The 13,035-nt window shown below is 38.6% G+C and overlaps 1 protein-coding gene across 1 annotated transcript in view; it reads right to left on the bottom strand.

Moving 5' to 3' along the window:
- dync1h1 (dynein, cytoplasmic 1, heavy chain 1) overlaps positions 1-13,035 on the bottom strand; it is a 41,021-nt gene that overhangs the window by 23,583 nt on the left and 4,403 nt on the right. Inside the window, exons 5-31 of the mRNA XM_042338242.1 lie at positions 12,252-12,438; positions 11,720-11,991; positions 11,213-11,440; positions 9,937-11,013; positions 9,616-9,795; positions 9,367-9,516; positions 8,986-9,132; positions 8,641-8,781; positions 8,354-8,530; positions 7,952-8,062; positions 7,729-7,848; positions 6,825-7,064; positions 6,221-6,376; positions 5,992-6,105; positions 5,617-5,727; positions 5,323-5,532; positions 4,880-5,026; positions 4,168-4,334; positions 3,898-4,073; positions 3,539-3,702; positions 3,109-3,297; positions 2,727-2,921; positions 2,151-2,433; positions 1,751-1,851; positions 1,419-1,578; positions 409-649; positions 48-231 (exon numbers count right to left, since the gene is read on the bottom strand). Of these exons, the coding sequence (XP_042194176.1) occupies positions 48-231; positions 409-649; positions 1,419-1,578; positions 1,751-1,851; positions 2,151-2,433; positions 2,727-2,921; positions 3,109-3,297; positions 3,539-3,702; positions 3,898-4,073; positions 4,168-4,334; positions 4,880-5,026; positions 5,323-5,532; positions 5,617-5,727; positions 5,992-6,105; positions 6,221-6,376; positions 6,825-7,064; positions 7,729-7,848; positions 7,952-8,062; positions 8,354-8,530; positions 8,641-8,781; positions 8,986-9,132; positions 9,367-9,516; positions 9,616-9,795; positions 9,937-11,013; positions 11,213-11,440; positions 11,720-11,991; positions 12,252-12,438 (5,628 nt within the window). The remainder of the gene's footprint in view (positions 1-47; positions 232-408; positions 650-1,418; positions 1,579-1,750; positions 1,852-2,150; positions 2,434-2,726; positions 2,922-3,108; positions 3,298-3,538; positions 3,703-3,897; positions 4,074-4,167; positions 4,335-4,879; positions 5,027-5,322; positions 5,533-5,616; positions 5,728-5,991; positions 6,106-6,220; positions 6,377-6,824; positions 7,065-7,728; positions 7,849-7,951; positions 8,063-8,353; positions 8,531-8,640; positions 8,782-8,985; positions 9,133-9,366; positions 9,517-9,615; positions 9,796-9,936; positions 11,014-11,212; positions 11,441-11,719; positions 11,992-12,251; positions 12,439-13,035) is intronic.

Raw genomic sequence — 13,035 nt, forward strand, 5'->3', positions numbered from 1 at the left:
TTAAGTTGAATGCAAACACTCAAATAAAAGCCCAGCTGCCCACTGACCTCTTGTTCAGGCAAATTCTCTGCAATATCCGCCTCGTCAACATCTTCGCCACGTTCTCTCTTCTCCTTCTTTATTTTCTGAATCCGCTCTCGCTTTACGTTACCTGCACTCACTAACACGCTCTTCAGGGCCCGCAGACCAAAGTCATAGTGGCTCTGGGAGGACAACTGCTCATCACATAGCCTTGAAAAAGGAAAAAGTATGCTAAGTTACAATATATGCATCTTCAATGCAGAGCTTCATAATGTATGTTCTTATCAAAATGCAGCTTTCAGAAGTTCCCTCTGTTGTTACAAATCCAAAGCTATTCACAGAAGCCTAGCTCTAAAACATGGTAAGAGTCAAGTCAAAGATGCTTACTTGAAGAATGGAACAATCTTGTTTGCCAGGACTTCAGCAGTACGGAAACCTTGGGAATACAACATAACCTGTGCAATAAGTTGACGATCTGGTTTGGTCATTGCCAAGCTACGGAAAAGTTTCTTCAAGTTATCTGGAAGGTTGGATCGACCAGCATAACCAGGATTCATTGTAATGAAGACGGCCATATCTGCTCGGACCTTTACTTGCTTGTTCAATAACTCAGTGGTGATACAGTGACCTGAAAGCAAAATATAGTGCTCACATTAGGAGTCTTATTGCTTCACTGAATCACCATAAATATCCATTTTGATTCCACAATTACCTGTCTTTACTATAAATTATAATCAAAGAACAAGATCAATTTACACTTACAATTGAATTAAGAAATACTTCCAAGCCTCAATAGCATAACAGCTTTCCTCTGATAATATACCTAGCACATTTTTTTCTAAAAAAAGTGTCAAAAGTGACATTAGCAAATGGATAGTAGGAGTAGAATAAAACTGTGATAAGGTCCTACAGCATAGCAGGAAGCAATGCAATGCAGCCAAACTCTCAAGAGTCTATTTTTTCAGCAATAGTTCTTTTTATTAACTTTCATCCTGGTTGGGGAGATAACGTGAAGATAGAATATATACATTTTTCCATTATAAACATGACGTATACATTATTCTAAGAGAAGGTAGCTAATGAATCATACTTGTTAAACTATTCAAATTGTTAGCACTGAATACTTCCTCACTGGTCAACTGAGCACTAGAAGTTTGAAATTAAATGTAAACTAAGGAAATAAAATGGTGGATGGGTGAATTACATTCCCAATTTTAGAATTCTAAAAAATAATCTGACGTTTGGAATTCCTCAGTAAATATCATAAAAGTGCAATGGCTGTTCAACAGCAATTTTTCACTCAGCCCAATTGGCCATACCCATCTGCAGACAAGAACATGTGGTACAATAGTATTCCCAAGCCAGGGCAATTGTACATTATTTCTGATATGCCTTACTTCGGTCACGGTTGGGGTTGGAGTGCTCGCGGAGTGCCTCCTGGATGCATTGAATTTGCTGGGACACAGCCGACAACATACGCTCTTCAAGACGGTTAAATTCATCAAAGCAACCCCAGGCTCCCACTTGGCAGAGACCCACAAAGATACGACCCATAGCCTGTCAGGAGGTGGGAGAGAAAGTATATTAATACAAACGAACCAAATGAATGGAAGCGTGCGGTCAAAGAGGGACGTCTTGATGGCCTTGTATGGTAACTATCATGTGCATTAATAAAATACGCTTTAGAGACTGCAACAGGACCATGTATTTTTGTAAATAGGCACAGCACCTGGAAATCAAAGGTTTCATCGCAGTTGAAGACCAGAACGAAGCGTCCAAGCTGGTGTCCGAGAGCCTTGACTGATTCAGTTTTTCCAGTACCAGCAGGACCTAAAGTGGGACAAACATTTACGAGTATGAAAAGTGTAACTTCGTAGCTCATGCATTTAGCTTTGGGATTTTAGCTTTGCTATTTTACTACTGTACAATTCAGAAAAAAAAGATCATGTGCAGTTCTCAAAAAAAAGTTATATTACCATTATCAACGATTTAACCTTATGTTTGATAAACAAAACTCAAAAAGTTAATGTGATTATACAGAATTTACTTTCAGTATTGCTGCAGCTAAATCAATAGTTTACAATGAATCTCCGCCCCACTCCCCGCACACCTTATTGAACACCACTTACCAAAGGGAGAGCCCCCAAGTCGGGCTTCCAGAGCCTGTGTCATCGTTAGATAACAACGATCTGTGAGGGGTGTCTGTACCAGTTTATCCTGGACACCAAGGTACTCAAAACCATAGTTGAATTTAGCATTAGCCATCTGTATAGACAACTGCTGCAACACATCTGTTTGCTTGGGGTCAAAGTAGAACCGCATTTGACTGAGCCAGTCGAAGGATTTGGGCTGATCTACTTTGTTCTTAATTAGATTTCTGGTTACATCTCTCTGATGCACTAATTCAGTGATCTGTAACACAAAGACATTCTCAGTGCCTGAATAGTGACTGTTTTATTAATTAATATTTCACCATAGTATAGTGGAATTTTATCCTCCCAGAAATCAATCTTTGAGAGCTCTTAATTTTCTGCATTTTGCCTTCAGTTTTTACATAACATGCTCAGAAAATCTCAGAATGCATCTCCTTCTAGCAGGATATAGTTCCTGTACATTAATACTAAGCATTAAATAATTAAGGAATTGTGCAAAAAAAACATTTTCTCATCACCAATTAGCTCAAGAAAACCAAGGCCATTACTCACCAAGTGCTCAAGTTTTCTCCTACGGAGTGGTGGCTGTTCCATCAGCACAGAATCTGCTAGCACTGTTAGAGTCGCTTCAACATTGGTCAACACTGAAGGAAGTGGGGATTGAGGTGCACCACTGACAGTGTTATTCAGTACACTTTCAACATTTTCAGACCATGAAATCTGAGCTGAAAGGACGACAAGCTGAGCCTGGAGAGAGAATTCATGTATAAATGCAAAGAAACAGCTTTCCAACCAATGAAATTAAATATTTCTACTTTTTTCAAACTATTGTGCAAACGTTACACAATTTCATTGTATACTTGAATAACTGTTGGAAAATTAAAACGATACAGTCTGGATGTATTCCAGTTTAAATATTCTTCTGCATACATACCTGGTACTTGTCAATCCAGGAAATGTAGTGGGTTGGGTCAATTGAAGTGCCTTTACCAAAGATCCCAATTTCAGTGACAGACTCAGCCAGAAGCTTGGCGAGAGTGACCCTCATTTCTTTCTCCACCAGGGTCAACCATTCATTGATCTTCGGGTGTTCTGTGATCGAAACGGGAGTCTTGAAATAGACCTGAGGAGGAAATATATATATTATATATACATACTGTAATTTCTTGACTTATCACTTTGATGTAACGTAATTAAATACATATTTCTGCATCTGAAAAATTTGTGAATCTTTTTCTGCACAATTCCCTAGGCAATGCCAATACTCTTGAGTTTAATCAGTCAATAGTTAATACCAAATTGTCTTGGTAGCACTTTACAATGCTAATTTATGTAAAGATTTGTATGGAAGTATCAAATTATACCTCTTCTCCTTCACGTGATGCAATTCCCAAGACAACAGTGGTATCTTCATTGAGAATGATACTGGAAACACCAGCAAACATCTTCTTAAAATGTTTTTGTAACTTAGCCACATTCTTGCTATTACCAATGATCTCCAATAAGTCTTCGTCGCCAACAAAGTAAATCTAAAAATCAGAATAAATATGCAGATGAAAACAAATATGTTAAAATGTACTTTGAAGAATTTTGCAATTGTATTAAAATAAAGAACGTATTAAAATGGCTCAAAACATGTCTTGCATCTTGACATGCAATCTGTATTTTCTCAGAAGAGAATATACATAACATGCCAGTGCTTCCAAAATAAATTGAAGCCTCTACCGAGGGAAAGAAGATCTTTCTCGCTCCAGGTATTCTCCCAAAGCCTTCTGGATCTTGCCCAACAGATCTGCCAGCCGTTCCAGTGACCGCTGCACCCCTGGAATATTCAGGACATCCATCACAAGTGGAGACTTGGAAACTTTCTTCATGAGTGCAAGGAACTCGGTGCTGATGCTGTTTACAATACATAATTTTTTTTTAGCACACAACTCAGTTTAAGATGACTTCAGAAATTCTTTAAAATTAAAACCCGTGTAAGTGTAATTACCTGTGGAATCGCTGAGTTTCCACAGGCAGCAGGTGTTTAATGTCAGCACTTCCTGTAAAGATGCCTTCAAGATACACCCAGCGACGCTGCACATCAATCCAGACGTCAAAGAGTGCCATTATGCGATTTAACTTATCTTCCCAGCTTAAGGCGTCCTCTTCGAAAACCTAGAAGTATGGTTATAATTAGCAAAAAAGGACTCCATTTGGAATTTAGATGGGGAAAATCAAGAAGCTATATAACAGCATTTTAGAGTGGGAGACTACGAAAGCAAATTTTTACGATCAGGAATTAAGAAATAACAGGAAAGCAATCTAAATAATGTCTATTGGGATAGTCTGCTGAATAATGTTCTTTGTAAAGCCTTGGTCACTGCTGAGCTCTATAGGCAATATTAAGCAGATTGGAAGATTGTCAAATGGTATGAAAATTACAAATTTCCCTTTATTGAACAGAAACAAAATCTTACTGTAGCAAAAAGGAGTAGAAAATGCACAACAGATACCTTGTAATTTGGTAATGCCTATTGCAAAGTGAGTGAAAGCATGAATGAACAGAAATTAAAACGCAAAATTATAAAGATAAATGTAACGGTGGAAATGCATCAACTGAAAAACTTAATGATGATGAGATTTAGGAAGGATTTCACCTGCAACAGGAAAATGGCAAAGCATAAAGCTACAGAAGACATTTCTTTAAACGTATGACTTGCCTTATAATAGGGAGAGAGCTTCATGGCAGATACGCTGTTGATATGTTCTTTTACTCTGTTGAAAAGATCATCCCAACCACGGATCAATCGACACTTGTTTTGATAGTTCACTAGGTCCAGTTCGTATGTGTTCCAAACTTCTCGAATCTGTTTAAAAAAAGGGTAACAAATACAAAAAAAATTAATAACTTTACAGGAACAAACACAAAGTTTTATTGCTCATATTCAAAAGTTTAAAGCTAGTTCAGTTACTACATTTTAGCTTTGGTTCCTCCCATTCAAAGTAACAGGAATAAGCAGAATAGAAGCTGATGATACTGCTTTTACTTATACCGTAAGAGTTAAACTAATGACAATTTGATTCAGAGACCAATCAGTAGATTTTTTTTTACAGCTACTAGTTTCTCCTTCAGCTAAAACAAAATGACGAATTGTTTACTGACCTGTTTCAAGAATTCTTCCAAAGCCATTTCTCCCTGTGCCACCAATAGCACATCCTTGACAATAGCCTCATTTTTCTGCAGATCTACATCCCAGATCTGACCCAATGTTAATTCGGACACTACCCAGTTAACATGTAGCCGTTTCATCAGCTGCTTCCAGTGACGGTCCTTCAAGGCCTCAGACTTCAGCTCAATTACCAGCATGTTCACCTGCAAGAACATATACAATCAATCTTCAGTTTCAAACAAATGTACACTTAAATTCACAGAATACTTTTAGAACAAAGGCCGCACCTTCATATAACCCTTCAGAAGTCTCTGCACAAACTCATACGATGCATACTGTCGAAGACGAGCTGGGAAGTTCTTCAGTTGGTTCAGTAGCCCATCTAAATTCTGACGAAGCTGTTTCACAAACAAAAAAAATTGAATAAATCTTAATATCAAACAACCAGCTCTGACTCAATAAAAAAAGATATCTCTGAATTCAATCCAAGGACATTGATCTCCATTCCACATTAATTCTGATGTATTTTGTGTGGAAAGTTAATGAAGCTTGTTGTTGGATGATCTGAAACTGAAATGCCATGCCAAAGTGCAACACTGCTGTGAAGTGACTACTTCCAAATACAGTGATCTATTTTCCTAACATGAGTGAATTTTTCATACCTTGCGCGGCTGTACAGAAACCCAGGGTTGCTCTTTCATCTGGTCAATTTGCTCCCATACTTTAGACAGCTCAGACCAAACTCCCTTCAGGTCCTGGAGTTCTTCCAAAGCAACCTAATGAAAATATGGAAACCATTTGTGACTTGCAGTTGGTGTGAGTCAATGCTAATATTAGTTGAATCATTCAGATTGTGTTCATGGTTTGAGAAGACACGCAGCCTTGAATTACCTGCACCCGTTCTTCACTTCCACTGAGCAGTCCTGTATCTGTCAGCTCCAAAGCCTCTTTGGCTTTAGCGCATTTCTCTCGGTCATCTTTCAGGCGACCAAACTTGCCTTCATAAATAGTTAGAGCTTGCAAGGCTTCCTCTGGACGAAGATTTCCCTAAATAACAAATTTATTTCAAGTTAGCTGAAAAGCTCAAACGGCTAACAATTTTAAACGTTAATTTTTTAAAAAAATGCATTTTTTGTCAAGTGTTGTAATTGTTTGTTACATAATTTTCAAAAGTCTAAACATTCTAAATATTTAGAGCAAAGTTTCAATATATAACCAAAAGTTAACAGTACTAACAACAAAAAGATTACATTTGTATAGCGCCTTTCACGTCGGGAAGACATCCCAAGACCCTGGACAGTGTACAGCATTTCAGACCCGAGCTGGATATTTAAATACCTAAATATATATATATATATAAAATATATTAAAAAAAGATATTTGATAGACACCATCCTTACACATAAGACATAGTCCAAATAAAATGGGCTAGACTTTTATTGATTTAACTCATAGTACGATTCAAGTATTCACAGTAATATTGCAACCCACTTACAGCCACAGGCTTAGTTTTCTCCCATTCGCCCATGAGGTCAATGGTACGGCTTTCCACTGCACGATCCTCCTGAACAATCTTCATCTGTAGGTTAGCCACCTGTTGTTGGATAGCACTGTCCTTCCTGCGCATGATGTCGTTGAAAGCTCCCCATTCCCCCTCTATGTTATCAATGTAAAGCCACGATGGAGGAAACTGGAATCGCTGCTTTTCCAACAAACGCTGGCCATTGCGATAGAGCTAGATGCAGAAAGTGAAAGAGAAAAATGATTCAAATAGAAACGTAAAGAATGATTTATATGTGACAACATTTTGCATTTATATAGTGCCCTTTGCACAGGCAAAGTGCTTGTACATTACTGTTCACATCAGAATAAAGGAACAATTTAGACAGATAATTTGAATTCAGTAGCCAGGAGTGTAAAGAATCCAACTATAATTCCCCAATCAGAGTACAATAATTGCTCTTTAGTTCCAATAATGAGATCTATATCAAAATTGAAGAGTTTTGCTTTGCAGAGTTGGCCAGATTTTGCATGACTTTATGGTCCCTTATATGCTTTTTTGAAAAGCATACTGATATTAGAAGTTTCAATTCTGTCCCAACTTATGTCATCTAAGCCATAACAGCAGTTGAGATACTACAAAACAATTTACATTGATATAAGTGCCTTTCACGTCAGGAGGATGTGACAAAGCAATTAACACTACAATTGACTTCAACAACAAAAGCTGATGGAAAAGGGAGAGGAAGCTAGGTTTTCCTAATTCCAATTGCTCAGAAGTGACCGGTAGCTTTTGCAAAGGACAGATTTTACTACACTTATTCATGAGCCACTTATTTGCATTCTTGATCTTGTTGAAACATTTCCCAGGAAAAGAAAAAAACTCAATTAATACTTACATCTACTTGTTTCTCAAACTGTTTGATCTTGCGTTTCAAAGACTGCACATAGGTTATGAAGGTCACTGCATCAGAGGTGCTTGCAGTATCCACTGAGTGTTGCTCCAGCTCTTGACGGGACTGTTTTTAAAGTAAAACAAATGTAGTTGCAAAAACTCACTTATATCAGTCAAATTTCTATTACAGTTATTACATGTAGCGCAGTTTGAATGACTTTTCTTACCTTGGATATCTGTGAATGGAACTCAGTCATGTTTTGACCCAACATTTGTCCAAATTTGCTGAGAACTTCCTTATGCCAGGAATCGTACTTTAGATTCACCTTTGATTGTACCTTGAAGAAAGTAACAAACATAGCTTGGAATTACCTTTTAGATACGTGGGTCAAACATTCACCGTATTCAAATAATAATCCTTGCATTTGATGTAGCACGTTGCCAAAAAGCTTCAAAGCACTTCACAGGCTTTAACTGTAAAGTGTAGTAGACTGTATTTGTAGGCAAACTGAAAACATTTTGGAAAGATATTACAGTCTCACTTATTCTCCAGATTTATTACGAAGTCTTACTTGAACAACAGGAATATTCCTAGAAAGAGTCCCAATGTTTTGGGGTTATCCTTTTACCTTTCCATAATCAATAACAACAGGACCAAAATCCTTCCTGGTTTCTGCATTGTCAAACGTTCCTCTGGCTTTTCTGATTTGGACCAGTAAAGCTTGCCATTTGTTCAGATCCTCGCCCAGACGGTTGTAGATGTTTTCAGGTTGCATGTCCCACAAACATTGGTACTGAAGCCAAACCTGCAAAGAAAAGTTGGGGCAGAGAGTAAACCTGAGCTTATTTTGTTCTCGCAACTAAATAAATTCGGAAAATGGCTGATGGAAAGCAATGCTTCCTTTCAAACGCTTACCTTTACGTATTTTTCAACCTCCCTGACAATTCCCATGACAGCTTCATGAGCTTCCTCCAAAGCAGTTGGTCCATCTGGCATTCGAGTCAGTGCATTCCTGTAGAACTTCTCCTCTTCAGATAGCTCATACTGAAAACCAACCTAGTTGCAATAAAAGAAGAATTAAATTTTTCCTACTCTACAGAATTACAATTGGACATTTCAATATTTGCACATTTTGGATGAAATAAATATTTCAAATACTGACCTTCAGTCTTAATTTTAACATATTGAAACAAATAAAAACATACAGTATTTGGTGTTAAAAAGCATATTTAAATTAATTAAAGAAAAATGCCATTTTACCTGGTATCGCTGACTTTGTATCCTTGGGAGAGTAAGAACAACCATCTTCCAGCTAAACAGCTCTTGGTACAGCTTATATCTGCAGTCTTCAATTGGTGGGTGCAAGTAAATTACTTGATTGGTGATGTGAAGCTCGTGTATTATATTCTACGAATGAGGAAATCAGCCTTAAATCACCTCGAAATAGAACAGCAATCTGGAGAAAACAGGCCTCAGACTGTCCTTGAATCTCATTCCACTTAAGTCAGATTAGCAGTGCTCAGTTAAATCCTGGCAGAAACGCATTATGATGCCCAATTCTCTCTCTCTGCCTCCACCTTAGTGCCCTTAGGTTATTATGTTATAGAAATTTGAGCTGAGGCTAACACCCAAAAGTAATACCTTAATCTTTGGATCTCCTCCTGGTTTATGACTGGTCTGTGGAACATCTGTATCCATATCAACATCAGCCTTGTCATCGGAATTCCCAAACAAAACCTGGGTCCATGCCTTCAAACCAGCTTGTAAACGAACTCCCAAGATCCTTTCGATCTACAAGTACAGTTTAGTTCAAAGTTCCCATTAATTTGGACATTTCCCATTTTTGGAAAGCCCCCCATATTTGCACCATTATATTAAGGCAGATCTTACCTCAATGTCAAGCTTGTTGACCCAAATTGGCAGGTTGGAATACGAATGGAGGTTCAAATCATCAACTGCTTTCTGAACGCGGTTCAGGATTTCTGAAAATATTTTGTGATCGTACACACAGGTTTCCAGTGAACGGACTTCAAGGTCTATCTTCTCTTCAATGATCAGAAGATCATCCACCTAAAATGTTTAATATACATTAGAACAGCAACCACTTCATTCAATTTTGAATCATGTAAATTGAGTAGAACACATCAAAAAGTCTACAATATACAAACTAGCGCAGTTTAGTGCATAAAGATTAGTGAAAGTTGAACATACCTTTTCCTGGAAGCTGAAAACGCTCTCTGCCAAGCGCTGTACGTAGGGGTCCAGTTTGTAAGACTCCCAGACCAAGGCAATACCTTCAGATATCAGCCCTTGAACCTCCCTCTTCAAGCCAGCAACTAACAGACATATTGAAATTCGCTCTTCTACCTTCTCACAGGTTCTCTCATAGGTACGAACGCTTTCAATCAACGAGATAGCAAATGGATAGAGCTGGTTGGCCTGGTGAGCCTTGTTGACGATTGCAAGTGGAACACGGAAGCCAAGCCATTTCAGATTCCGAACTTCTTTGGAAAGGGTGATGATTTCAGGCAGGAAGTTCACTTTTAATTTGAGAACATTCCCACTCCGGCCACGAGCACGTGTGCTTTCTATGGTGAAGATCCGACCAGAGACACCGAGGTTACGCTGCTGGACTTTCCTCGCCCAATCATCAAAGATTTCCTGAGTGTTGAGCTTCATACGAAAACTGTCTCCGTCTTGTTTCAGCTTCTGGCCTTCGACATGATTCTCCCAGCCCTTACCAAGAACGTCTTCCACACGTTTCATATAAGCCGTGAGCTGGCGATCAATCTGTTTCGCCCAAATAATGGAGCCAGAAACAGGAGGCAAGTCACGGACATGACTCATCTTGCAAGCTTGGCTCTGTGGGTATTGCACTTTGAATTTATCGTGCAAGGCTTCAATATCATCCTTCACACGCTGGATGAGTTGAGTTTGATATTCACGAATAGCACCTCGAATGTGAGGACGAACAAACAGAGCATTGAATCTAGAAAAGATTCTGAACATCTCATTGGCATTTTTCGCAGTGCCAAGCTGATCTCTGAGACGGGCAGTGATCCGCGTTTCAACTCTGTCGATTCGCTCATCGTAGCGCTTCAGTGCTGCTTCCCAAGCTTCTGTTCCTTCTTTGGAAACGTCTAACCCATCGACCTCTTTGACATTTTCGTAGGCTAGGTTCACTTCTTCGATAGCATTTGCATCGGCTGCATCAAAAAGGACCTCTGCAACTTTCATGTCCTGTGGTTCAGTCCCTTCGCCTTGGGATTGCTGAGCAACAGCGGTTACCTTCAAATTAAATAAACAATGCATAGTGAAATCATGTGCTAAATTTCCAACTAGTACAGATGATAGTAACATGAAAAAAGTAAAATATTGTCATTTATGTTAAGAGTGTATACTACAACCTATTTTCAAAAAACACCTTCACACTTTTAGTTGTTGAAGCAAGAGGTGGGAAAATTGCTGTATCAATGTTGAAGATTACCTGGGGTCTAAGTACCCGCACAATCACAGCCCTCAGTTGTTCATGCTGCCGTCTGAATTTCCTCATCTGGTCAAGGCGAGCCTGCAGCCTTCGGTGCGCAGGATTGATGCGCCAAACCATCTTAAGGTTCTCCTCCCGCTTCCGTTTAACAATGTCTCGCAGCAAAACCTGAAGCTTCTCGTACTCATCATCCCAAGTTTGGAACACTTCAAAACAAGCTATCATCACCTGAAAGAAAATCAAAGCCTCGTTGGAAATATAGTTTGTTGAACAAATAAGCCAGGCATTTTTAACAAACTGTATAAATTCAGAGAAACCACAAGCATTAATGGAAAAGAGATACCACCCCACATTCACAAATTATGCTCTAATAAAATTGCTGATAAAATTATTTGCCTTGATGCTTTGCATTTTTAATGGTTGGTTACATTACCAACCAGAGGAACGGATGCTTAGATGTCAAAGCAAATACTTGAAAGATAACAAAAGATGAATCTCAAATGTTACCTTTTCAAACTCTTCATAAGCAACGTGCATCAATTTTCGTGTTCCCAAAACTTTAAGCAGCTGAGAACTAAGATCTCTTGAAATTGCTTCCACCAGTCGCAATGCCCGCTGAATAGGGTACTTGGTGTTTCTGATTTTACGAAGGTGAGTGAAGATTGCAACAAGAGCTTGTCTGATTTTATCCAGTTCAGTGGCAGACAGCAGATCATTCAGAGGGAAATCCTTCATCAGAGGATTATAGTCATTCACTGTTTCCAATGCCTGCTTGAGTCCTACAAGTAGAAGGGGATAAAAAAAGTCAATAGGCATATGCAATTTAACAAACTCGTCAAATACCATCTTAACGCACAAAATTATATCTTTTGAGGAAAACAGACACTCAGTGCTGTGATAGAAGTTAATGTTCATTTTTTCAATGAAAATTAGTTATAAATTAAAAATTCTTCTACCCCCACCCTAATTATTTCAGAATAAGGCTGTTTTGCAGCCTTCAAGGGGATTCTAACTTCTCTTCAGATGCTCGAATCCTTACCGGTGTCTGTGTCAAAGCTGACAGTTGCGTGGAAACGCTTGCCATGTTTGAGGATTTCTAAAGTCAGGAGGACTTCTCCACTCTCTCGTTTTTCTTGAATACGATACAGAGCTCGTTCAAGATTCAACCAGAAGCTGATTTCTTGCAGTGCTGTGCCTGACGCAGGGTCACGATCCAGCTTGGTCACCTAGAAAGGAAACAGATGAGAGAACAGATTTAATATATTTTTTCATAACATCTAATTTACTTGGCAATATTTGTAATAATTTAATAATAATAATCCTTGCATTTGATATAGCGCTTTTCACGTCGGGAGGACGTCCCAAAGCGCTTCACAGAACACACTGTAAAGTGAATTGACTGTATATTTGTGGGCGAACGCGGCAGCCAATTGCGCACAGCAATGTCCCACAAACAGTCATGGATTGAAAATGACCAATTTATTATTGTTTTGTTTTTGGAGGGATTATTATTAGGCTCTGTGTGGAGTAAGGAAACTTGCCCAAGGTTTCGCCCTCTGCCTGGAATTGAACTCAGGTCTCTCGCTTGCAAAGCGAGTGCTCTTACCACTGAACTACAGGACTCCACATTTAGTATGGTTTCAAATGCCAATTAAAAATATTAAATGATAGGGCACAATTAAGAATTTAAAATGCTCTACTTCTAATAGGATAACAGGTTAGTAAAGCCACTGAGATAAAAGCTTTAAATTTATACTTCAACATTACAAAGCAGAAACTGAAAATATGGAGCTCCTTACTCTTGGGAGCCATAAATTTCATGG

Source organism: Callorhinchus milii, unplaced genomic scaffold (assembly GCF_018977255.1).
Source record: "Callorhinchus milii isolate IMCB2004 unplaced genomic scaffold, IMCB_Cmil_1.0 Scaffold9, whole genome shotgun sequence".
NCBI classification, from domain to species: domain Eukaryota; kingdom Metazoa; phylum Chordata; class Chondrichthyes; order Chimaeriformes; family Callorhinchidae; genus Callorhinchus; species Callorhinchus milii.